The sequence below is a fragment of the Zootermopsis nevadensis genome, unplaced genomic scaffold (assembly GCF_977971745.1).
Source record: "Zootermopsis nevadensis isolate Lab colony 2312 unplaced genomic scaffold, Znev_1.0 Znev_ptg000021l, whole genome shotgun sequence".
NCBI classification, from domain to species: domain Eukaryota; kingdom Metazoa; phylum Arthropoda; class Insecta; order Blattodea; family Termopsidae; genus Zootermopsis; species Zootermopsis nevadensis.
In genome coordinates this window covers 22,558,349-22,584,462 of record NW_028259153.1, presented here as the reverse complement: position 1 = coordinate 22,584,462, position 26,114 = coordinate 22,558,349, and the positions used below count along the sequence as shown (strand labels likewise).

At 41.4% G+C, this 26,114-nt stretch overlaps 1 protein-coding gene across 4 annotated transcripts in view; it reads right to left on the bottom strand.

The window, feature by feature from the left end:
- Mondo (MLX interacting protein mondo) overlaps positions 1 to 26,114 on the bottom strand; it is a 45,952-nt gene that overhangs the window by 10,222 nt on the left and 9,616 nt on the right. For 3 of the 4 annotated variants that reach the window (XM_022081472.1, XM_022081471.2, XM_022081474.2), the window contains exons 2-8: positions 8,617 to 8,723; positions 5,458 to 5,531; positions 3,978 to 4,103; positions 3,505 to 3,664; positions 2,260 to 2,358; positions 1,344 to 1,610; positions 298 to 830 (exon numbers count right to left, since the gene is read on the bottom strand). In XM_022081472.1, coding sequence (XP_021937164.1) covers positions 298 to 830; positions 1,344 to 1,610; positions 2,260 to 2,358; positions 3,505 to 3,664; positions 3,978 to 4,103; positions 5,458 to 5,531; positions 8,617 to 8,723 — 1,366 coding nt within the window. Of the gene's footprint in view, positions 1 to 297; positions 831 to 1,343; positions 1,611 to 2,259; positions 2,359 to 3,504; positions 3,665 to 3,977; positions 4,104 to 5,457; positions 5,532 to 8,616; positions 8,724 to 10,590; positions 11,097 to 26,114 lie in introns of those variants that run through there. The other variant, XM_022081473.2, reaches the window with a different exon arrangement.

The following is a 26,114-nucleotide window of genomic DNA, read 5'->3' as shown; positions in this document are numbered from 1 at the left end:
ATTTATTTGTTTCGATGAATGTCAAGCTATTTATGTGTTTTTAGTTAGTTATAAAAATCTTAATAACGCTACCTGCATTCATATGATTATAGCAACTACGCAGAAGGTAGCAAAACATGCTAGCTGTGACAGTCTATACATAATAAGGGAACTAGCACGTAAAACCAAATCCCCATCAGGTTTATATGGAGAGCACAAAACATCTGTAAACTTCACAAATGCACATCTGCGGTCAAAAGAACACGGTACAGGACCACAAAAACATGCAGACCATACATAAAAAATCATGGTACTTACTTTGGGCATCACAAATGCATCATCCTGCAGTCCAGGTAGACTGTTGGACCTAAATGATGGACTCTTAAGAGTGGGTGATGCCAATGACTGACGAAGATTGGGCGGCTCTGAACCAGGTGTGGGACTGTGTGACGCGGCCACTGGAGAGGATGAGAGACGAAAACTCGGGAAGCCAGCCTGCTGTTGGTGATTAGTCTGGTGATATGGCTGCTTATAGCTCTGAGAGAGAGCATAATTCGTAAGTTGTGGGGTTGGCGGAGGGTTTAAAGGGGGTGAATGACAAGGAGAACTGGGTGAAACTTGATCACCCATATTGAAGGCTTGGTACTGTGCTGGCGAACAAAGAACCACCTGTTGCTGCTGCTGTGGTGTACCAGATGGCTGTTGAAATAATGTATTAGACTGCTGTGGCATGGGCGGTGGTGTTGGCTGTGTTTGTTGCTTCTGTTGCTGTTGATGAGTTCGCTGCGATGAACGAAGACAGCGGACCTTTCCTACTGCTGGAACTTCTTCATACGTTGTCTGGCCAGCAACTGTCAGAAGTCAAAACAAAAATAAATATTTCTTTACCAACATTACTGCTGTCAATACCAGGCAATGTAATGTATCTACTATTTTCACAGAATGAGGACCAAAGTTTCAGCAATACCTGTGACAGCCACATCATAACATCACTTATGAAAAGCCTACATTAATTCAATTTAGAGCATTTATTGGACCAGATTACTTGTGAGTTCTCTGCATGGGGATGATATCCATACTTTTCCTGTACTTTTCAAAAACACTGCCTTGTATATGTCCGTCTTCTGGGTTGTTGCACTGTGTAGTCTGGTAGAAGTTTACCAATCTTTCAGAGGCGCTTTCTACCTCCATCGCTCTGATGACGGGCAACTGACAACAGCCATTTTTTTAAACAGCTATCATACTACCTGGTTATTCCATGCTCTGAGCAGATTATGCCAAGTGCACCTATAAACAGCACTAGGGAACTCAGCTAGAAAGGAAAAGAAATAAATAAAAAATATGTTTCAGTACGACAAACGTACCCAGCTGGAAGGCACTGGGACCAGAAGGCTGGAAGCTAGTGTCCGTTTCTGTTTGAGCAAAGATGGTGGCAGTGTACTGCAGTGGACTGCCCGTGGGCGGCTGCTGGAGTTGTGGCTGCACAATGGGTTGAGGCTGCGACACCTGTGCCTCAGACACTGTGGTTTGTTGCTGGATGCCCATGAGATCCAATCCCACGCCCCTCCCACGAAATATGTCATCTGGTATATACTCCTCAGGGACAGATGGTAGTTTTGCACTTAGTAAATCTGTGTAAAAGAGTTTAGAGAAATCAAGTAATGATGCAAATCTACACATTTTTCAAGTGTGATTACCTCACTAAGAAACCAATTCTCTTGTCGTCATCATCATCATCATCATCATCATCTGTGGCTCTACAACCCAGTGTGGGTCTTGGCTGCCTCATTTTGGAGGTTACTTAATCTATTTAGACATTTGGTAGGAATCTTTTGGACGAGTGAACACTAGATCGCAAGGCCTCTACCTGTACACAGGACAGCACGATACAACATCCATGCCTTGCGTGGGATTCAAACCCAAAGTCCCAGTGTCCAAGTACACAAGACCAATACCTCAGAGTTCATGGCCACTGTGACTGTCAATTCTCTTGTAATTTCACAAAATAACTTAGTGATTAACACTCCACTGACTTACAGATTTCATGGATAATAAAATCAACATCTTCACTGCAAAAGCACAAGTTGAATCTTAGTAATACTAATGGTATAATGGAGTTCAGATGTCTCTTTTGTAAGAATCTATTGAGAGCAACAGGTAGGAAAAGTAACTTCATCTGAAACAGCCTGATAGTTAAGAGCCATGACTTCAGTCCCTCACATCATCTTGTCTAAGATTACCTCACTACATGCAAGCGATCTTTACAAAATTTATCCTTGCCTTGAAGGGGTTCCAAGGTGTCCATAAAGTCTTCAAGATTTGGCTGGAGTTGAACTAGGCTGGGTTGAATGAAGTCTGCGATACCACCAGCATTACGAGCTGCAATAAGATGAAATACATCATTATCTTCTTTCATTCAGGTCCTAACTGCAACAGCAAGCATCCATGTTAATACGTATTTGTTCCCACATACAGAAACATCAATGCTATATGACCAATACTGTCGCCATCAAGCAACCTAACAACAAATAAAAGCGTGATATTCAAATTTGTAAATTTGTCTTACACATGTTAACTGCTTTATTACCTGACTAGCTACAATACAAATGAGATTAAGTTGGCAAGTGACAACTGTCCCCACTTAATGGTGCCTGGACCTTGTCGAGGTGGTGGTGGGGCTTGAGTACCTCAGAGACCCCAAGAGCTACTGGTGGGGCCTCCCTAGCCAGATTGGTCAAGGGGGAGAGGTCAGACTAAGACAGGTACCCTGGTCCTCCAGGTTGGGGGTTGGTCGCAAGGCTAACAACCTTGCACCATAAAAAGGAAGATGTTTCAAAACCTCGATCAAAGCCTCGGACAGACGGACATAACAGAGGACCGAATGGAAGAAGAGAATTGAGGAGGCCATGGAGAGAAGAAGAAGAAGCGACAACTGTGCCATAGCACAGTCGCCGCATGATGAGAGGTCCACCAATCAGTATCAGTCAGATATAACTTCGGATTTCAGGGATGAGCCACGTCAAATATTGAGAATTATTGAGTGTTTTGGCAGACGCCGCTACTGCCATTGCCAGGGTGAGCCACTACACATTCGCCCTTATGATGGAGACTGCGATGACAGACAAGTAGTTCTAATAGCGTGATGTGCAACAAACTAAATGAAGTAAACCTACATAAATACCAAATCAGACTAATCAACAAACTAATAAACTTCAGTATAAGTTTGAACTTTAAGAATGTTTATATTTTTATGTGAAGACTGTATATTGTAATAACACTTTCTGATGTCTAAAAGGCCTCATGACAAAAGTTCATGGGCTGCAAGATTGAGAAACCTGGAATTTAGCAAATTTTTAAGAACATTTATGAGATCTCGTAGAAACTAGTGTTAGTGAGACAAAATACTCTGTACTGGGATAAGACATTCACACATTCTAGAATAGAGTGATAGTTATATTTATAAGAAAAACAGGCCCCTCTAAATCAATAATTATAACATTCAGAAAAGCAATGTATGCTGCTTACTTATTTCACGTGGGTCTGGAAAGGCAAATGGCTGATTGGCTGAGATAGTAGAAAAAAGTGTGTCTGACATGAATTCCATATAGTCTTCATCCACCATCATGGAGCCCATTGAGTGAACACTGTCGTTGCTGTGTGGCTGCCAGTCGAACATGTCTGTTATCTGCAGCAAAATTCAAATATGCCCCTTTTATCATCACGATTATACTCATCATTCTGCGTACCTGTAAGCCTTTCGTAAAAGAATAACAAGATGCAATTCTTCCAACCTTTTACAGTCCTTCCAGAGCATCGCCTTACCTTCTGCCGACAGTTCGGTTTCAATAATCTGGTATTTCTGAGGTAGCCATGGTACCATTCGCCTTGGACAACTGATATCCCACTCAACTAAAGCAAATCCTGCTCCCTTGCAATATTCCAGGCCTTCTCTCTTTGCTATTCTTTTACTGTTAACACCCAAGTCATTAAATACATACCATGTCATTGCCATCTTTGGACGACCAGCCCATGAACTTGTTGCGGTAAAACATTCGCCACTTTTTGTATTCAGCTGTGACTGCCGCTAGTTTGCGCTTCCAATATTTTCCTTCCAACACCACAGCCTGAAAAGATAATGCACATCTATTAATGCACGAAATAATTCTTCTGCGTCAAACAAAATGGAAGCCTCGCTGCATTCCTAAAAATTATTTAATTAACCGACACTCTTAAAACATGAAAACTTCAGTTTTCAGGAATGAGCCATACTGAATGTTGTATGTTACCCAATGTTTCAACAAATACTGAAGTTGCCATCTTCAGGGTGAATATGTATTGGGGGGAAGTCTTACACAGAAGAGACGGTAGGTGGTGATTGACAGAACAGAGGAGTGGGCTGGTATCCAGTCGATAAGAAACACGTGACTGAAGAAAACAGGTTATAATAGTTTTTAAAGGCCACATGGCGAGGATAATTGGTGATAAAGGAGGTTATGGGCGACCACATGACTAGGAAGGGAGGTGATGTAAAATTTCAATAACCAAGTTGTTAGGAGAAGCGGTAACAAGAAGGATTCTGGCGACCTTGTGGTAGGAAGCAGTGGTGACAGAATAAGTTTCAGCAGCCACATAGCTACTGGAATGTTTGCCAAAATAATATAAACTTACGAACATTAGACGTGGCTTATCCCCAAAAGCTGAAATTATACATTGAACTCCAGCTGCAGAAACCTACAAACAAGAATCTAAAAATATGGTTCAAATTTTCAGAAATTTTAAGCAATTACCTTCACTTTATGTACAAGCAACTATTACTATAACAGGATTTCAATACTGTGGATCTGTGTGATATTAAATGTGTATGTAAACGTCTTTTCATGTGGTATCTATCAAATTTGTGGTGCGTGGTATCTATTCAGAAGTAGCCAATATATCTTAAACTGAAGTTGATTAAATTTTTGCCAAATTTGAATGCAGAGGTGAACCAGAAGAATACATGTGGAGAGAGAAACTTGCCCCAGTAAAAAATGAATAGGAAGTATCAGCAGAATAGTAACTGACATGGGAAACCTGCCCTAAAAATAAACTAATCTGGAGTATCCACAGCTGGAAGCTGCTTGTCTCACGCTGTCCACCATATATTCCATGTGGACTAGCCTGGAATGACGCTGTAGTAAGGAACTGGACGGCAAGAAGTATGACACGGGCCAGTACCACCACACTTTATGACAAAAAAAAAGTGAAACTTATACATTCAGCTTTTGGGTGATGGCACAACCCGAGCAACGTAAAAAGTAACATCATCTGAAAGATTAACAGACACATTTCGACTAACTGTTGCGGAAGCCTTAGAAGAAGAGCCGTTTGTATCTGGTCCAGACTGGTTTCATCTGATTGTCTGCCAAGATCAGACAATGAATAAAAATCTGTGAGGCTTCTCAATCAGAGAGAAGAGACTTCACAAGTGCAGTGACTCACCTCAGGTTTGTCGTGCATGTTCACATCCAGTGGAGACGCAAACTGACACACCAGCGTGTTCTGTTTCCTGATGACTGTTAAAACACATAAAGAAATAAATTATTACCACTATGCTGAACATCACATTTATATGTAGTTCAACCATTTTAGTGTCACAGTTCCATGTTACATGCTTCCGCTGCCACCACAGCGCGGCATGGCGCATACTCAGGAAAATACATTCATATATGAAGGGTAGCCTACAATGTACTGAATAAGCAGACGTGGACAGCTTGATACAGATTGGTCCTGGAGCTTGGTGATTGAGTGGTGGATAACAAATGTTTACTTGAAAACAATCAGGATGTTATGAAATGTACCACACAGCCTCAGGCCTCAGACTTCGACAGATTTTCCTAACCTAAGGTGTAGGAAACGGACATGAGATTTTAAATGTTACGTATCTCTACAGATCAGATTAACTGAAAACAGTAGAGGAGAATTAGCGCAGTAAAGGTCACATGGAAGAAGAGAGGTTAATGAATCAGTATAAAATTATACATTTTTCTACGGAAATGGAAATACCAATCATTACTTAAAGACAGGTTCTTCACACACGAGGAAATAACATCAGTGGTTAAAAGGGTACAGTCTGTCAGTGGGATGGTGTCGTACATTATACCAAGAGTTCATTAATTTGTAAATCCTTTGTAGGATCTGAGGTTTCCACGGCGGTGAGTCTGAAGATGGCTGTCTTCTGGGTTGTTGCGTCGTGTAGTCTGGTACAAGTTTACCGACGTTTCAGAAATGCTTACCGCCTCCATCGTTGGTGAACTTCTACCAGACTACACGACGCAACAACTGCCTTGAGAACCTGAAATGTGGGACGTGGATAGGTCAACTGGATCGTCACGCCACGAGTCTCGTGGAGCCTTGACGTAACCGATGTACATGCCACGGCAAGTGTTTGCAAACAATCAGATGACGTCACACACCATCGTATTTCCGACAGCAGCTGATTCAAGGATGCAAGCGGCGCGTGGCTGTGACGCTGTGCCTGCGGGGACGCGTGACTCTCGAGCATCATCTGAGGTTCAAGTAACTTCTTCGTCCCAACCCGCACTCAGGTGCAAAGGGCAATAAACAACGTATAACTGGAGGGGCGAAAGTCCATTCCTGGTAGCTGGTCTGCCCTGCAGAACGGTGGTTACAAACATCTACCCCCCAGACACTGCAACTTGAGAGCATGGTAACAAAGCAGTAGCTGGAGGCAGTATGTTCCTCTTTAACGATGACATCTACCCACAAGTCCCCAAAGGATGAGAGGAACCCGAATACCGAGGATATTATGTAGGGCAAAAGATTCCAGCAGTCGTATTTTTAATCCTTGTAACCGATCGATGATAAATTGTGGGATGCAGGACTGTCCATCTCATTCTAGTTCCGAGATTAAAAATACGTCCGTCTTTACTTCATTCAACCCAGTACGCCTCCATGGCGTGATAAATTTTTTTTTCATCATACGCAAAGTGCTTACTTAATTCGTGGAGTGCGTATAATAGATATTAATAGTATTATTACAAGCCTGGAAATCACATTTGTGTGCGGTGTCGATCCACGTCGTAATCATCGCCTGACTGAACGGACTTCCATACAATTTAATTAAAATCTACAGAAAAGATTTGCATGTTATTTCACGCCTGGCTGAATAGGCAACACAACTGACGCCACAGGCAAAAGAGCTGCCTACATTGAACTCTGTTATCAGGAAACGCTGAATGATCCAACAGCAGCAGCAGAAGATTTCGATGCTAAACGAAGTTCGACGTTGTGCTGGTGAATACACCATGTTCGCACCTGAACCTTCACCCAAGTGTCACGGGGGAGGCTGGGATAATATATTTAATACAAGGCGGTGGACGTGGTTCTTGATTTAATTTTCGTACCTTAGTACGTGTTGTTGGATTGCGTTTTAAATGGAACATCCTGTATAATGTAAACGTAAAGCTGTATAAACATAGGCTAACAGCCAGCTTACGTCAATGGTTGGAAATGGGCCAAAATAACACAGCTAAATCTAAATTTTAAATATATATGACTCTGATAAAAAGGCGATGGATCTTGTGCTACAGTTTAAGGGACAAAATAAAACTCATTTAAATCAGTTCTTTCTGCTAATGACTGTATAAAATCCAGAGTAAGACACTCTTCGTCCCATGCGGCAAGATCCTTCCGGGTGGAACATTTTGTAAGGCAACAGCTCACAGCCTTTTATTTTTAAATCCTTGGGCCGATAAAACAGCGAGTTTTCAAAGAACCAGTACCTGTGTGTCTCGCATTGTGCGGTACATACAATTGTCTACAATATAATTATTCCAATTACAGCAAGGCAAAAAGTAAAATTAACAGTTATACGTGTTATTAATCAATTGAATTTCGAAAAATAGAGAGAGAGAGAAAGAGGAAATTGGTGGGGGGGAGAAGTGAGAGACACTTCGATTTGGGGGGGGGGGAAAGAGAATCTTATAGTTAGAAGGTCCCCAGGCAATGCCCGCTCGTCCTTCTGTTAAGGATAGAGTAAGAGTGAAGACGTTAGTGCGATGATTGGCAGAGAAGACGGAATTTTGAATTTTGTATTAGAGAAAGCTGAGACTATTAATTTGGAAGTTTAATATATAATTTAGAAGTTCCTACTGAAGGGGGTGGTAAATTTTGACGACTTTAAGGGGTGGTAAATTTTGATTAATTTAAAACGGGAGGGCTGCATGAGAAGCTTGCAGTGGCAACTTGGAACTTGGGAACCATCTCAGCATTTGCTTGAAGACAGAGGAAAACCAAGGAAATTGAATTTCGAAACTCATTTATTAACATTTAAGAATTCAGTCCGTACCGCGAAGAAAACACAACACTTTGCCATTACAAAGATCAGCAGGGCAACGCTGTTTAAGAAAATAATCGGTGCTTACATTGCTAATCATATAAAACCCACAATTATGTTCCTTGATGTTAAAGCGGGTGACAAACATAATTATCGCTCAGCTTTAAAATGGTTAAAATTGAAGGGACGTCATATTCACATATTTAAATTAATTAACAAAATAATCATTACGCGCTCCTGGGTGCAAGTATCTTCGGGGGTTCTTTTTACGTAACGCGAAGTGTTTACCGACGTCTACTTACACTGCATGTGCCAGCAACGCCAAATAACGTTGTTGAGCCGAATCTTGTCTTTCCATCTGAGTCGAATTCCTTTGAACCGGTTCCATTTCGGCGACGTCAGTTTCTGTCTGTAACACACAAGATATTGGGAAAATGTTAGGGCCCAATCGCTGTAAGACCTCTACAGAAAGCGACTGAAGAAAACTATGACAAACGTGTCATGACAGCCTGTTTACAAGCCGAGATCCGAACCCGTAACGTCTCAAGAACGAAGGAATCTGCCACGACGTTTAGTTAAATGATAATGCTGGTTTAAGTACAGCTGTTACACAGCATTGCGAAGTATGAGACGGAGAGATTTAGGCTTACGCTTAGCTTGAGCGATGAGTAATCGCCTTGATGATGGATGCATTAAGTATCTCCGAAGCGTCGGCCAACTTCTACGAGACTAGATATCCCAAACGCCGTTATCATTGTGTAGTTGATGATTTTACCCGATCTTTCGGACTGATAAGAATAGGGGGAAAATGATGCTACCAAGGACAGTCAGTTCATTAACTTCCGACAGGGACTGAACCTAACCAAACCTAATCTAACCTAACCAAACCTAACCAAACCTAATCTAACCAAACCAAACCTAATCTAACCAAACCAAATCTAACCAAACCTAATCTAACCAAACATAACCTAATCTAACCAAACCAAACCTAATCTAACCAAACCAAATCTAACCAAACCAAACCTAATCTAACCTAACCAAACCTAATCTAACCAAACCAAATCTAACCAAACCAAACCTAATCTAACCAAACATATCCTAATCCAACCTAACCAAACCTAATCTAACCAAACATATCCTAATCCAACCTAACCAAACCTAATCTAACCTAACCAAACCTAATCTAACCTAACCCGTGCTCATTAATTCATTCATGCTCTAGTTATTTACTTATCTGGAAGGTACTTCATAGAATTCTATGTGTTATGCGCAGAGCCACCCCGAGTAAGTGGAAGCAATTTTTGTTTCAATTACTTAATTACTGTCAACCAAAGTGGTTGTGCCGTCTTGACTATTCGAACACTAAGATCATGGGATCGAATCCCACTCGAGGCGCGCATGCGTATGCGTGTTTCTCTGTACCGCGTAAGTACAGGCCTTAAGACGGGCCGACCCCTCATCCAAGGAGGCCTACCACATGTCCAAATGATAACAGTTCAGTTCTTTTACGTATTACTTGATCAACTGTTACGTTCCTGAGGACTGCCCCATGCAGACAGTTAACTGTGTCATTATGACGTGTCATCCCTCACGAAGTGACCGTTGACTACGACCGGCTGGGTTATTTACAGTCACACACAACCTTCGGACAAAACATTTTTCTATTCACGCACAAAGGCCGCAAATTACCAACATCAATGACCAACCGGCCTCTCGCAGCGCGTCACCATGGTGATGACGTCAACATCAACAATGACGTGATGGTATATCGTAACCGGTCGCTAATCGGTTTCATTTTGGGATTCGAGGTTCCCAGAACGATGAAGATGTCTGTGTCTATCTTCTGGGTTATAACGACGTGCGGGACTACATATACCAAAGTTTCAGAGGCACACACTGCCTTCATCTTCAGGGTTGAAGTTTGACTACAACTCCACACGGCGTTAAAACCGAGAACAATGTGTCGACAACTTCGCCACCGTCGTGAGAACCTCGAATTTCATGATTTAATAACGTTTTATGTTATTTATGCTGTTAAGAATAGAACCTAGTAATTTTCAGCCGATTACAAATCGTACAAAATAAATCACTGTCCAGGGACTGTGATTGTCCCCTCCTACCGGGCCCAAGAGAACAGAAATTTCCACCTGAAGACGGCAGCATAGCCGGCTCCCGAAACACACTGGTTTCGTTTCTAAGACACTAAACGACAGACCAAGCCAGAAAGAACCCTTTACCCTTAAGTAATGCAAGATCAGACGAATGTGTTCGGTTACCTGGCAGACTTGTGCGTTCCGATGGATGCGAGGTCCACAATTCGAAGCCACCGCGACACAGCATCCACTTCTTTTCTAACAAGAATATTCTTCAGCGACACCTCATACTGCTCCACACTCCCCCTACTTCTGATGCATGTGTCGCGAAACATCGACGGCGAAAAAATCAACAACTATTACACATTTCGGTATCAACTCTGGCACATCACGCCGAAACTAAGTTTACGGTACGGATCCAGAGTTTTATCAAACATCCGCGTATTCTTAAAACGTTTCGATTTTGGTGCCATTCTGCACGTTCTATCACACAACGCTACAAAACCACAAACTTTGAAGAAGAAAAAATTATGCAATATATCACAAGACGATCTCTCCTGGCAGGCGTGCAGATAAAATTCTGGCGTATGCCACCGGAATATTTTGAAGTACAAGACTTGCTGGGCGGTCCTTGAAAAACTAACAGCAGCAGGCTTGTTGAACCAAACTTCAGGACGTAATAAAGCTTTGCCAGACGTTATCTCTACATATAACATATATGAGACGAACTGTTACGTCACGTAAGCGATGAATACGTAAGCAACATACATCCCCCTCCAAAGCACACTTACAGAACAGAATTACCATAGCTTTTTCATAATCTTTCGCGTTAGATACTTCATAGCGTGCACTCTCTTCTATCTTAGTACAACGCCATGAATGTGCACACGGATGTGAGAGTAAAATATTCGATAGAGATGAACAGTTAGCGTAGCGCTGTGGTTGTTAACAACCCTGATGATGGCAACAAATACAGTCTCCGAAACGTAGAACTGTGATTCCATATTTAAACGGCTGATTGCCTTTGAAGACTTCTTTGTTTAAATCTTGTCAGTCTAATCACAATAAAATTTAAAATTCCTATTAAATATTAAAATATTACTATAATTAACATTTAAATATTTAAAATATATTATATTATGTTCTCTATCGAAATGTTCGATTTACATTAGATCATCATTTCGATAGAGAACATCATATAATATATTTTAAATATTTAAATGTTAATTATAGTAATATTTTAATATTTAATAGGAATTTTAAATTTTATTGTGATTAGACTGACAAGATTTAAACAGATATATATTTATCACAATATGACGCAACTTTTATCATCTTTTGAAGACTTCATAATGCGAGAATTAAAACAAGCCAAACAGCTGTTGATTTTTTTTTTAAAAAAATCAGTACAATATAATAGATTCTGAAGAGTTTTGACAATGATGAAATACAATCTTTTTTTGTAACATCAGACGGTGGATAAAATCCAAAAACCAACGATCCGGACAGTGAAACGTAACGTTTTACTTCATTTCGAGATCAATGCACGGCATTCGCCCAATGGTAGCTGGACGATCCACAGGCTGAAAACAGTTTATTTTTGAAAAAGAAAAAAAAAACACTTCTACTTTATTACCTGGCGACATGCAACGGCGCCAAGTAATAACACCAGCAAACGTCAAGCCTTGTGTTAGTGCGCGGATTAATATCTACTGCAACACATTCTACGCCGTATATATTAATGTTAACTCGGCTGTCTCCAGCCATTTTTCCAAGATGGCCTCTCCGTTTCTCGTCAAGACCGGATTACCAAAAACCTCGTCCAACATCTGTACAGCACAGCGCATTAAAAGCATCAAACTAATACGGAAATAAACACTGTTCTTACGACGGAAAAATACACGCGTTTACAACAGCTGTGTAAAATTATTTCGTACGCGACGAATATAAAGACGACCATCTTCTGGGATATCGCGCTGTGCCGTCCCGTACACGTTGACAGGTGCTTCGAAGTTGCGTACTGCATCCATCATCAGGACGATAAATCTCACTCATGGTCTTCGAGTTACCCTGACCTTAGAGCCTTGCGATTAATCCAACTGTTATATCATGCAGTGAGCAATAAACCATGGATGACCTTGACATGTTTATCAAACGAACGATAAAACAGCACAGTCTGAGTTAACCTTATAAAATCTACTGGTACCTACCAATAAGTACGAGCGGCTTCAACAACCAATAACTCTGCGTTTTGTACCAACGGGTTATGTAAACAGCGATTGTCTTCTTGAAAATAATTAAAAAATTTGACTTTATAATGGTAAAGCGTTGTATTTTCTTTGCGGTACGGACTCAGTTCTTAAATATTTAGACGAGCTGTGAAATCCAAAGGGTTAAATAACTACACACGCTCAACTGGAACTTCAGAAAAAATATTTGTAAAACTGAAGCAAAATTGATTTTTTTTAGAAGGGCCGAGTGGTGTACCACATCGGACAAGGTACAGGGAACATCACTAAATATTTATCGGAAAATGGAAAAGTATATTTTACAGACAAAAACGGTTATAAACTTGAAAATAACGATAAATAACACACTGTCAAAAATCTGACTCCTTTGCAAACCAAAAGGATATCGAAACGCCACTCAAGATGGCTATAGAGTTCATGAATGACAGATAATGGATATCTTGTTAAATCAGGGGGCAGAAATGAACAGATCTCTCCCCCCCCTGATAACTGTGGAACCTGCCACTGTCATCGTATCATCAGGAGAGAATTTTCTCCCACACTACGTTATCTGCGCGCATTAAACACAGCTCATTTCTAAGTCAAATATACTTTTTATAAGTGACATTTATTGCTATATTGTCTTGTCAGCTTTCTCGCACCACGACCTTGCTTATTAACACCAGGAAAAAAAAATTTCAAGCAACCACAAAACCTTACACTGCACCGAAGACCGTATCTTACAAAATAGAACAAATAAGAGGTCTATTATATGAGATTTAACGATTTCATAAAGTAAGTTTCCCATGGGGGTCCTCTGGATTGGGACGTCGTGTGGACCTACATGTAGGCACCGGCATTTCGGAGAAATACCTTCCTGAAGATGGAGGCAGTTAGTTCATCCGAAACATTCCACACAGCGTCACAAACTACAAGGTAACTATAAACTCGTTTCGTGTCCCAGAAATAACCATCAGTCTTTATTTAACCGCACCAAACATTATACGGAATTACATTTTTTTTTCCCCTTGCGGAAGACCGTTTCGAGAGCCAAAACATGTCGCTAGTTTTGTGATTACGCAAATGTGTCCATGAATAAAAGGTAGGCCACTGCCTCCTGTACGAAGCAAACGTTCAATTACGGTTCAAAGTCCTCAAAGAACTTGCAAAATTACGATCGAATTACTTCGGCACCACCAAAATAAAACCTGCTCATACGAACTCGTCTAACCCGGCGAGAAATCATCCCTTCAGCTCGGATAAAGCAGAAATCGAAATAAAATCTACTCGCCGATGTATCTCGCGCGGCCCGCGTATTAAATATCGAATATTACAATAATTTACTAAAACAAGTCAGCAAATGTCTAAAGACAATTACCGACTAGACCTAATGAGAGACGGAAAACTTCACAATGAGAAATTCCACTGCTTGTACTGATCGTAAAATATCAAGACGACCAAATAAAGGAGGATGGGCAGGGAATGTAGCGCGCATGAGGGAAAATAATAAATGAGCACACGAGGTAATGCTGCCGTGTGTGAAGTAATTCACCGTGCAAGCCCTGTTAGTTAAGGCAAATGGGCTCTTCAAATAGGAAACCAAATTTCTTCATTCCAAAAATAAACATGGACCACGCAGCGGAAGAATCTGCTAGTCACGATTTATGTTTACATGCTTCATTATATTACAAATTCACAAAATTAGAAGACTTACATAACGACGAGATACACAAGTTACACAACAGGACCTACGTACCAAGTACAACACCCCTCACTCCCCTGCCTTCTGATGCTGTAATGTTAGTTTAGGTTTTATCAAAAGTCGCACGATTTTTTTCTGTTACCAATCAGAACACAGAGCGAGGCGTCGCAAGGCCAGTCATTGGTAAACATAACCGGCATCCATTTCATTCCTCGTCCCTGATTGGCCCACTCCCTAAGCTTTCCATTCTTCCAATCCTTTATAAATCCGTCCGCTTCCCAGCATCGCACTTCAACCCAGAAGATGGCGATAGTATGTTGCTCCGAAACGCTGGCCACCTACTGACAAGTCTACAGAGAATATCATCTGTATTTCGACGTTCCACTTACGAGTGAACCTCTTGCGTGTTGCCACAGACATTCAGTAACAAAACCACTATTTATGCACCGACATAAACATGTTAGAGGAACATTCTCGTCGTTCCTCGGATTTTGCGGACAAATATTTTTTTTTTTTTTGTAGATCGGGTTCCAAACCTAGATTTGAACACGGGACCTTCAAAACCCGAAGCAGGGGTGCTAACCGCTACGTAGGTCCTACGCGAAGTCCTTTCTTGAACCGAAATAAAGATCTTAATACGTCAGAACTTGTTTCACTTAAAAGTCTAGGTCTACATTCTTCAAAACGTCATTTTTAAAGAAAAAAGTCTAATAATATTGTGTCCCCTTCTAGATACCGTAAGTAAGTAAGCAGTGTCACACGGGTATAGTTTACAACAACCGAATCAACATCTTGTTTGAAACCGGGGGATGTAGCCACGTTAACCTTTTCCTTGGTAACGGCTGTTCAAGAGCATTCAAATGAACCTCCCTAACATGAAAATGACGACATGCAAATTTGACCGGATAACATTAATCACCAATTAACGTTTTTAAGGATTGCCAGTTAATTCGCAGACGCGGAATTTTTTTTTAATTTTCTGTTATTTACGACCAAGCTGAGAGACAGTTCTTGCAAAACAAAATTTCAGTTCAACCTCACAAGGGAATAAACATTTTCCACGTGAAAATGACAAAGCTCGAAGATTCACGCACCGTTTAAGCACGTGGCCAAATCGCCCTGAAAGAGCGTCACATGTCTCCCCTGTCATTACAGCACCTATGATCCAAACCGCAGACAAACCCATACACAAAAAATTCACTGCAGACCTAACCATTCCGAGTTTGGTTAATATCGGTCCAGTAGTTTAGGCGCTGACGGACAGACGTACGGATATTAAAGAATAACAGGCAACTTTTCAATTTTACTTTTCGCTGAACATCCGAAGTTACTGTCACTCAGCTACGTAATGGAACCCGATATAAGAAAAACTGTACCAAAGGCTGCTTCGTTTCGTGAAGCTCTTCTATTTATAACTTGTAAGATAACATCGGTTGTGCTCCAACAGTCCGAACTTAAAACTTTCGTCAGCGAGCTAGCTGACCTTTGACTGGACGTATCTATCTACCAAGGTCTGCGGCAGTCTCCCTGTGTCTGCCACGAGGCAAGCAATGCTGCATCTTTCCGGTACCATTATATCCCTCAGGTCTTCCACTTCCGACTACTGAGCAGTGTCTCATTTGTCTTCAGGAAGAAGTGTTCCCTCGAATCACCGAAGGAATGCCGACTTCAGTGACTGAAAATTGCAAAAATACAGATAAAATTGGCCCTTGAAATTCCATGAACACCTTTAACGGGAGTAGTCGTACTGTTCCACGTATTCTTTACCGTTAAACCCTGAAGAGCGAGGCAGCATGGTACTGGTTCACTTCCAAGCAGAAAACTACACCGTTCAACAAGCCAAACGACCATCATATACTCTTGACATCTACCTGCCTACACCGTACACTTTCTAGACGGAAAACACATAAGAAAGCCAGGAAACAAAGACCTCTCGTAGCCATTTCAGACAAACAACCTCAAAGTTCGATTTAGAATACCCCCTTATATCGCCTTCACCTGAAAATGGGAGCACAGCCAGCTCCCGAAACATAATGGTTTCGTTCTAGAATACTGAACGATGGATCACCAAGTCCATACAAACAGCAATACTGAAAAAAGAATCATAATCTCTATCAGAATGTAAGGTTTTAAGGATGTTGCACCAAACAGCGACAGTATTGATGCAGTAATTGCTTTAATCGTTTCACCCTCTAACCCTTAATAAAATCTCGCACTTCAACTTAATGCAATGTTAACAGACTTCGGACGCCCCACAACTAAGTAACGGAACTACGACCACATGAACAAGATCACTTATTATACCACGTGTACCTTCAAGGACACACAAAGAAACAGCACTGTGAACCATCCACGTGCAAATTCAAGGGCAATCCGGAGATTATTCACGGCGTTGCACAAAATTTTCGAAAAATAAACTGGTTATTTAAAGACAAACTATAAACGTGGTTTTACCCGTTGTTTTGTACGGATTTCAGACACTAAAATGGAATATAATGCATACTTTCTGGGAAGATGGCGCTGATATTAATATCTAAATATAAGAAATAGGAAGCTGGAGACAAATGGGAAATGAGACCCTTCAAGAAAGATGCAGCACTCATGTAGGAGATGAGAAATACACACAAAATTTTAGTCGGATAGCCTGGGTCTAAGAAACCATTTGGAAGGCCTAAGCGTATATGGAATTATATTAAAATAAATTTTAAAGTACAGGTATTGGATGCGTGGATCAGATTTATGTCGATCAGGATTGAATCCAATGGCAGGCTCTTGTGAAAAAGTTAATGAACGTTTGGGTTCCATAAACGTCGGAGAATTTCTTAAGTATAGCTGAGTCACAGCTTCCGAAATGGACTCTGCTCCACACAGTTAATTAGGCCAGAAAAAAAAAGACGGAGTTTCTGAAGTACAAATTTATCCTATATTTTCCGCCTATGTTTCTGCAATAAACGTCCTGGAATCTCGGAAATACTTATATAAACGAGACAAAACCCATAGAAAATGTAATTTCGTGCTATAAGCATTATTCCAGCAAACCCAGTTAATTTAATTTTCGTTGAAGAATTCTAACCGTCCGCCTGCAGAGCAATGTTTAGATTACACGCCTGACAGGTACGCTGGAGAAGTTGCCGCCGTAACACGGCGCCAACACTTGTCATCAAGGTTTTTAATACTGAATGACAGGGATAGCGTAGCGTTTTCAGTTCGAGTGCCAAAAGCCAAAATGCGTTTCGAAACTTTTCCTTGCTTGCCAAATATGGAAGAAGGGAGTGGGGGTAAGTGGTGGCCTGCCAGGTCCTTGTGAGGTTAGGTTAGGCCAGTTTATAAGCTGAAGCTGAGCAAATTCACTACCACGGGTGTCCATTTTAAAAAGAAAGGAATTTATTACGGGTTTTACAATAGAAAAAATTCTTTATAAACGTCGAAACCAAATTTAGAGATGACGTTTGAAGTCTTCATGACGACAAGGATAATGATGATGTTCATTTGGGTTTTGACGCCATGTAGAAGAGATGCAAATGTTTCGGAGAAACATGCTGTCTCAGGGCTAAAGTAGCGATGCTGGGAACGAAGATGTTTATTCAAAAGCTATGCAGGCCCTGCGAGAGAGATTTTCTCAGCTTGGAAGTCTATGTTGAGACGATCGACGAGAATGTGTACAACTAAAAACTTTGCTGCAAAAGGGGAACATCTCCAAAATGGCAAAATCAGGTTGTTTATTAAAATTGTTAATAAAATGTCAAACAGATGATACGGGTCATTTTGTATGAGTACAAGCAATACTGATTATTTGACTTGTGTCCACTGTGTCAAGTACAAGGCCGCGATGCGTTGAGGCTTGCTAATGTTTGGGAACGACGCCTAAATATCATGTGATACCAGCCAAGGCCTTGGACCTTACACCAGCCAGAGTCCTGAGGCATAAAGATTTGGTTCACTGCAGCAAACTCTCTGATCGCTACGCGGATTGCGACAAAACAAACCAATTCCTTTCCGATACCCAAAGGCGAACTATCGAGCAATTCTGGGTAAAGCTTTTAATTCCCCGGACTGAACACATTTTATTTCCTGATAACTTGGGTGGGGGATCTTCACTCATAATGAGAGTTTAAGTTTATTATAAGCTTCATAATTACATGTTTCTATAAAAAAAATTTCTTAATCCAAATTCGCCCGACAGCCCAATGCCAAAATTTCAGCAACTCCGATAACAGGACATTCGCCGAGTCTGGACATGGCCGTCTGCTTCGCGCACACAGACGCAGCTTGCGACAAAGCGCAAGTAATTCTGCGCATTCAAGGTCATGCGTACTCTTACCGCGATAACAGCCCTCGTAATTTACAAGATTTCTGCCCTCCTTAGACGACAACGAATTGTGAAACACGATGTGCACATGTCGACAGATGAACACATTCCCAATTACGAGTTCATGTACGCACTTTGCGTAAAGAACGCGGGAACATATTTAAAAATATCTCTTTAAAAATAAAAAAAACAGGAACTCATAACTTTACAGAAAGATGAGCACAACTGGAAAACCACGTTAATAAAAATGCGTTTACTAATTTCCTTGGCTTCTATACGCCATGTAGGCGCTTGGGGGGGAGACTGTATAGCTCCTACTCATTCTTAACCTTGGCACTAGATGGGAGTGCGTGGTTAGCGTCTCGCCCCGGCCGGCTTTACCCCCGGGAAAGGACCCATTGGATAGGAGGCTGGGTGGGCCGCAGAACAGGTCTGGACGCAGAGGCTGGAGGAAAAATCCTCTGCCCCCGTCCGGAATTGAACCCAGGTCCAGTCAGTAGCCAGTCACTATACTGACTGAGCTATCCCGGCTCTTTCCTTGGCTAAGTTAACAACACTTTTTCAACTGCATTACAAAGCGTCATATAATATAATTATATCGAATGATAAACTGGAAAGTTATTAAAACCGATTATGGCCTATTGTAAGGCACCGTCACATCATCCGAATGGAGGCGCTGAGTAAAACAACGAAACACGTCCGTGTAGCTGGTCTTCGGACTGACAATCGAAGCCAGGACCTTAGGGATACAAAGCAAAGCGCTGACGCTCAGTAATGAATTCGGTGTTACAATGCCCAAAATAGAAACACAAGCTGTGGGTGTTGGCACACGCAGATACGCCTCTGCCTCAAGTCCCCTCCCGCCGCGACCAAACAATTTTTCATACGAAGGTTGATCCGTCCAGGTTGCATTTTGGCTGAGAGGCAACCCGAGTCTGCACCAAATCTGTTACCTAACTCAACAAGAGTGTAAAACGTAATAGAATCTTATAAATCAGGAGGGAAATGATGCAATAATAAATAAAACACATATAATCCTCACCTTAAATATTAATGAATATGTTTTATTAATTTTATTTACAAGACAACCACCAAATTATCCGTGAGATTTTATGTTCTCACGTCGGCGAAAATGAGACAGCTATTTTCAGGATTGCTCCGTCGTGTAGTCTGGTAGAAGGTACGACGTTTCAGAGATACTTGCTTCCTCCATCATCAGGGCGACCGCCTCTAAAAGTCCGTAAACTTGTACCAGACAATACAGCGCAATAACCCATGAGACAGGAAACTTCGCTAAACACAGGTAACGCACAAAAATACGCGTGCTTTTGTGAAGGAAATAACCCGATATTCGATAAACCTGGTAGCGGGCGTGACGTGTTTGTCACTAATAACATCCCGTCCTAGCGCCCCGGCGCCTCGTTAGGAGGCAGGAGGAATGCGTCGACGCAAGACGTATGAGTTTAGCTCAAGGCGCTAACTCGATCAATCAACTGCTAAAGCTACTGATTAAACCGGTTTCGAAATACTGAAAGAATTCTGTTAAGAAACATTCCCAGAATGAAGCTTCACTTGTTAATTAAGAATTCTTACTTCAACAGGTTTTAATCGTCACAGACAAGTCTTGTAGCTGGTAGCCAAAAAGGTTTGCCATCTTACGCGTTTCCCAAGCTCAATCACACGACATTCAGTCCTAACAATTCCACTAAACGAACAAACGTATCGAACACTTAACAGTTAATTATAATATGACCTTATTAAAATTTGAATCATTTTTGTTAAAGCCTTTGGAGAGAAAAAACCCCCCCCAAAGCTTCTCAATTCCTACTCTTGACGTAATATTATTATAGTGTTTAAATCGGTGGGACGTACGTGATAAATATGGATCTGACGACCGAGTCATGGTGTTAGAGCCAATACACCTGGAGCGAAGGAACTTTTACTATAATTACTGTGATGACTGTATTTCATTTATCACTGTCTTGTCTTTCGCCTCTGTTCGCTGTACAGTTGAGAAATAATTGACTTTTTATCTCTCTCGTTCATTCGGATGGTCAAAACACAGTGACAAATACATTCTGAGAGACAGTCAGGCCGGACAGACGGAGAGACGAATGGATGAAGCATCACGTTTTTATTACGGGGCCAACACACGCAGAAAACCTATTCTTTGAATTCAGTTTCCATATCTGGGCAATGCCGCAATATAACACATTATAATGAAGTACATGTTGCATGGAGTTGTAGACTCTCATTTCTAATTATGGAACGGTGAAAGAGGTTATCTGACAGAAGGTCTCGTGCACCCAACAACATCCTTTACAGATGCAGCAGCGCCGTATGAAGCCGCTTTACGCAACGCTGTTTCGTTTCTGCTTTCTTGAACAGTTAACAGCATATTCCGTGCAACATTTCCAGTGGTCACAATTTACGTTGTTTAACAAGCAGAACGCACACGGATTAATTTTATTTAAAACGTCCGCAAACATCAGATAAGTAAGGAAATTTCTTATTTTCGAATGTTCAACAGCACATACCCTAATTCCTAAGATTTTAAATGTCTCACATGTATGTTTAACACCTCGACGGACAAAGTTTTTCTTCACAATGCTTAAAAATTCAGTTCGTGCCTCAAATAAAACACAAAGATCAACTGGTTAAACCTGTTAAAAAAACTAATCTAATCTTATTTATTTATTATTTAGTGTTCTGTCTGACGACAGGTCCATATGAACAGGATCCTTCCATCCTTTTCTCGGACTGGGACCTGTTCATATACGTTCTTGGCAGATGATCCAGAAGTGGTTTGCCATTGCCTTCTTCTGTGTGTGAATGGAGTAATTGTTGGGATGCCACGGAGGAAAACTCCGTGTTGCCTAGACCACGGCCTTGCCCAACACAAGTTATAAATTCGGGCACCGCCGGGAATCGAACCGAGACCCCAGGATTACAAGGCCAGCGTTCTAACCGCTAGACCACCTCATCTTATTATTATTTAGTGTTCTGTCTGACGACAGGTCCATATGAACAGGATCCTTCCATCCTTTTCTCGGACTGGGACCTGTTCATATACGTTCTTGGCAGATGATCCAGAAGTGGTTTGCCATTGCCTTCTTCTGTGTGTGAATGGAGTAATTGTTGGGATGCCACGGAGGAAAACTCCGTGTTGCCTAGACCACGGCCTTGCCCAACACAAGTTATAAATTCGGGCACCGCCGGGAATCGAACCCGAGACCCCAGGAAACATAAATACACTCTGTGCAAAAACGTACAGTAGGTGGTGCATGTAGGTACCAGCGGTCTTTAAAAAGATTAAATTATAACACAATACCCTTAACGTACTGATTTCCCCCCCCCCTGCTTTTCGTTTAAAGCAACTTAAATTCCCGACAGAAGCCCCTCTTAATTTATTTCCTTATTTTATACTTTGACAATACAAACGCATCATCATCTACTGTACAGGCTTAAAACTTACAAGATAAAAACTGCAAAAGTACGGTATCGTAACTTACTACATTGGTTATGACTCCTGTGGGAAAGGTTACTTCATACGTCGTTGAGCTACGACGCGTTCTGATTTATGGCACATGAGCCCTGACGTAAACTCGAGTACAGCTGTGCATTAAAGAAACCACAAGCATACCACACAGTAATTAAATGAAACCAACATTTTTTGTACTGGAGTCGATTACTTCTTCCTACAAGTCAGAAGAGAAAATAAAATACCTTTCACCATCGCCATCAGGTGGTGGTATGCAGTCTTAAACTTCTACACACCCAAGGTTGTGGTAAATATTATAACCACAGTCCGAGAGTCAGAAAATCTAAAACAGCGAGTAACAGAAACCCAATCACAACTGGCGTGGAGGAAATTTCATCACCTGCCAAAAAGTAGGTTTACATTTCAATGCCGTTTCTCGTCATTTTTGAGCGGAGGATTCCCCAACCGGGTGAATCCCCGCATAAAAATCTCTCTTGTCGTTCACAGAGGTCAGAGGTCAAATACCGTCGCACGCTACAGAACTGAGACGCCATCACTTCCATCTCTTTCCAGTACTTCCGTGTTTATGACTCCTTGTTTTCTTTTCAAGGGCATGGCCCTTATTCTCTTCAAAGTCAAAGCCGCGTGTAGTAAACAAATTAATAATGCATACTCATTAACAGACCCCCCCCCCCAACAACCTTGAGATAAAAAACGCACAGCTCACTAAACTACAACTTGGCTTTCCAACACTTTTTTGTCCCACTCTGGGATCTTCGGATACGACACCTTCCTCCTGTATTTCCTCATACATCACAGCATGAGCGTAACGTATTTGCTTTTCTTATTCCGTGATAGCGTTCTTTTGTTATTTAAACGACCGATGTTGGCAATACTGATTACTTTTATTGGCTCCAATCCTGTACACAAATGAGTTTATCACCAGAAACGAAAACTACAAATAAAAAAAACCCACTGAAAATTGGTTAAAGAATATGAGCTCGTAGGCGTCAGCCCCCCCCCCTCCCAAACCTCAAGCAGACAAAAAGAGTGTAAATATGAATACATAAATCGTGTATGTACTACTACAGCCTTAAGTCACATTTCATTACAGTTCTTAAGACACTGTACAATCAAATGAAATATTTTTCTAATTCATCTACAGACTAATTAAACCAATGTAATCCCTAAATGACATAAAACATGCAAATTAATAATTTGCTAGAAACGGTCACACTTTCAAAACATGTCGAAATTTCACTTCGTCCATCCTCATAGATTTATCCTAGCCAACCCATGAAATGGTTACATTTTAGGTTAGTCTGGGGATAACCATCTTCTCAAACGCTGCGCCGTGCAATATGGTAGAAGAAAAAAAGATACACGTTTCGGAGATAATTACTGTCTCCATCATCAGGGCGAAGAATTGCAGTCAATTTATACCAGACTACACAGCGCAGCGTCCCAGAAGACAGTCACTATCTTAGATCCAACTTCCTTCGGACAGGGATCTCCGTGTTCTAAGAAGCACGACACTTCTCTAGCAGCTGAGAGACTATCCAAGCAAGGCCTTGCGCCAAGGAGTCGTCTTAAGGAAACAGTAAGTAACATGCAAAGAGCATCGGAGAGCGTGTAACGGCAGCTTCATGGAATAACTGTTATGAAATTCCGGCTTCTCCAGTAGCAGCCAACTTCTTGGAACACTTTTTAACATCTATCGACTACACATGACAAAACTAGATCCACAAAGTCTGGTAGGCCCATCATGCATTTCGGCTTACTTAACGACGTTGTAAATAACTCAGATTACAGTCGTATCGAATGTTAGGAAGGTTAATAAATAATAAATTGGAAAAGGACGCAGAGGGAAGAACTGGTTGCCTAATTTAACGTAGTATTCCGTTGGCGGAACTGAGGAAAACAATTAAAAGCTTAGGATCGTCATTCTCCGGGCTTAGATTTGAACCCCAGACCTTCTTAACACTAAGCAGCAGTTCCAAACCACTCGGGGAGTGCCGTTCGGTCCATCGGGTATCAACAGGCGACAGAATTCTGGCACAGTGGACACCAATGAATCATTGAATTCTCCATGGAGGAGACTGTCCACCGAACATCGGGTTTTTGCGGTCCACAGCCATGACTCAACTATCAACAACGTCGTTGTTCTGTCACTACAAAATATTTATCACCAAAAATATATTTCTAGTACCCCCTTCGAACTTCCAATGATTTATCCTGACGCTCATGTTTAACTTTATACAAGGATTTTCATATATTCCTTAAATCTACATCGCCAGTTAAATAAGTTACGTCTTTATTAACGATAAACAATTTTCTACTCAAAAATTGTTCCCTCCCTCTTTACATTCCGTTGTCAAGGCGACTGGACCTAAATTAAAAATGATGGGCCGGGCATGTAGCGCTACTGGGGTAAAGGGACATGGGTGGAACACCCCGTGGGAAGATAATTTCGGAGACTGGGAGACAGATCAGAGAATGATTAAAAAAAATCTTTATAAGACAAGGCTGCCAACATTTCAATGTCTTTAGATTGGCCTTGACGAGGTTATCACAACAGGATTTTGTAATAATAATGACGAATCCTTGTTTTTAGATAATTTCTTGTTCAGTTGAGTGCAAAACCAAGATCAATAATAAAACCTATTGTATATTCCTGTTATTACAAACATGACAGCTGCTGTATCGAGAAGGTCCCTTTCAGTAATATCGGTATGTCGGTCGATATATCGCAAAGCGCAGAACAGTGTTTACCTGTTGAATTATTTAAGCAGAGTCCAGAGTAACCACGTGTTTGTGCAGGACAGCCAAGCTCACAAGGACATCGAGTCCTTACCCTTCCTCACTAATCACTAGTCACCCGTCGGCTAAAACCGATGGATACGTCGTGTAGTCACGTAAAAGTCGAATGACCTTTCAGAGGGTCTTACTGTCTCCATCATCAGGGCGACGATAATTATTGCAACACGCAGACCTCACCGTGGCCTGGAGCTGCATCTATCACGGCCAAAACACACCCCAATTCATCGATTGCCAAGTCGCGTGTTCAATCACGTGCTGAGATAAAACATTACGCGAAGATATGAAAAAAAAAAAAACACGCTGTAATCAAAATCGTCTGAATACGACCTTGGGATCGTTATCAGAGCCCTAACAAACAGATCACTGGTCAGTCAAAAATTCCACAGATCCAGCGAAACATACAGGACAATGACGACAAGAATATTATCACCTACGAAGACGACCGTCTCCGGGATGTTGCACTGCAGTCTTGTCGAAACCGATAGACGTTTCACAGGTGTTTACTGCCTCCATCATCAGGGCAATGTGAAGTGGATTCATGACAGGTGAACGCGGTAGTGAATCTTTGGGTTCCAAAAACAGCAGAGAATTTCTTTACAAGTCGAATAACGGTCAGTTTCTCATGAAGAACTTTGTTACATGGAGTTAGTTGTATTACAAGGTTATTGGGGATGGTATGGATCATCAAGGTACCAAACTACTACTTTTACCACTAGACCACGTGGCTATATTCACAGTCTGTAAATTTGTTTTTATAATAGATCGTTTATTGACGTAGTAATTACGACAGTCTCTCCCCCTCCTGAACTGTTTGCTGCAGAACGTCAAAAACTCGCCTGCAACACAATTACTTTAATAGGCTATTTATTTCTGTCGACGGAAGAGAATACAAACTGCTGTCAATCCAGAAAAAAAAAACACGAACCTGGACAAATAACCCACAGCGTTTCCTAGCGACCGCCACCGCCCAGAGCCACCACCGAAGAAGGACAAGCTGTAGTTTCACATGGCAATCAATTTACGATACCTGAAGAAACTGAATGTCACACCAATGAGGATTCTTGCCACAGATCAATTCGGATAAACATGTATTAATTATGTTAGAGAGATGTCCTTTCACACAGCGGTGAGAATCATGACGTTCAGGGTTTAGTGCGCTGTGTAAAG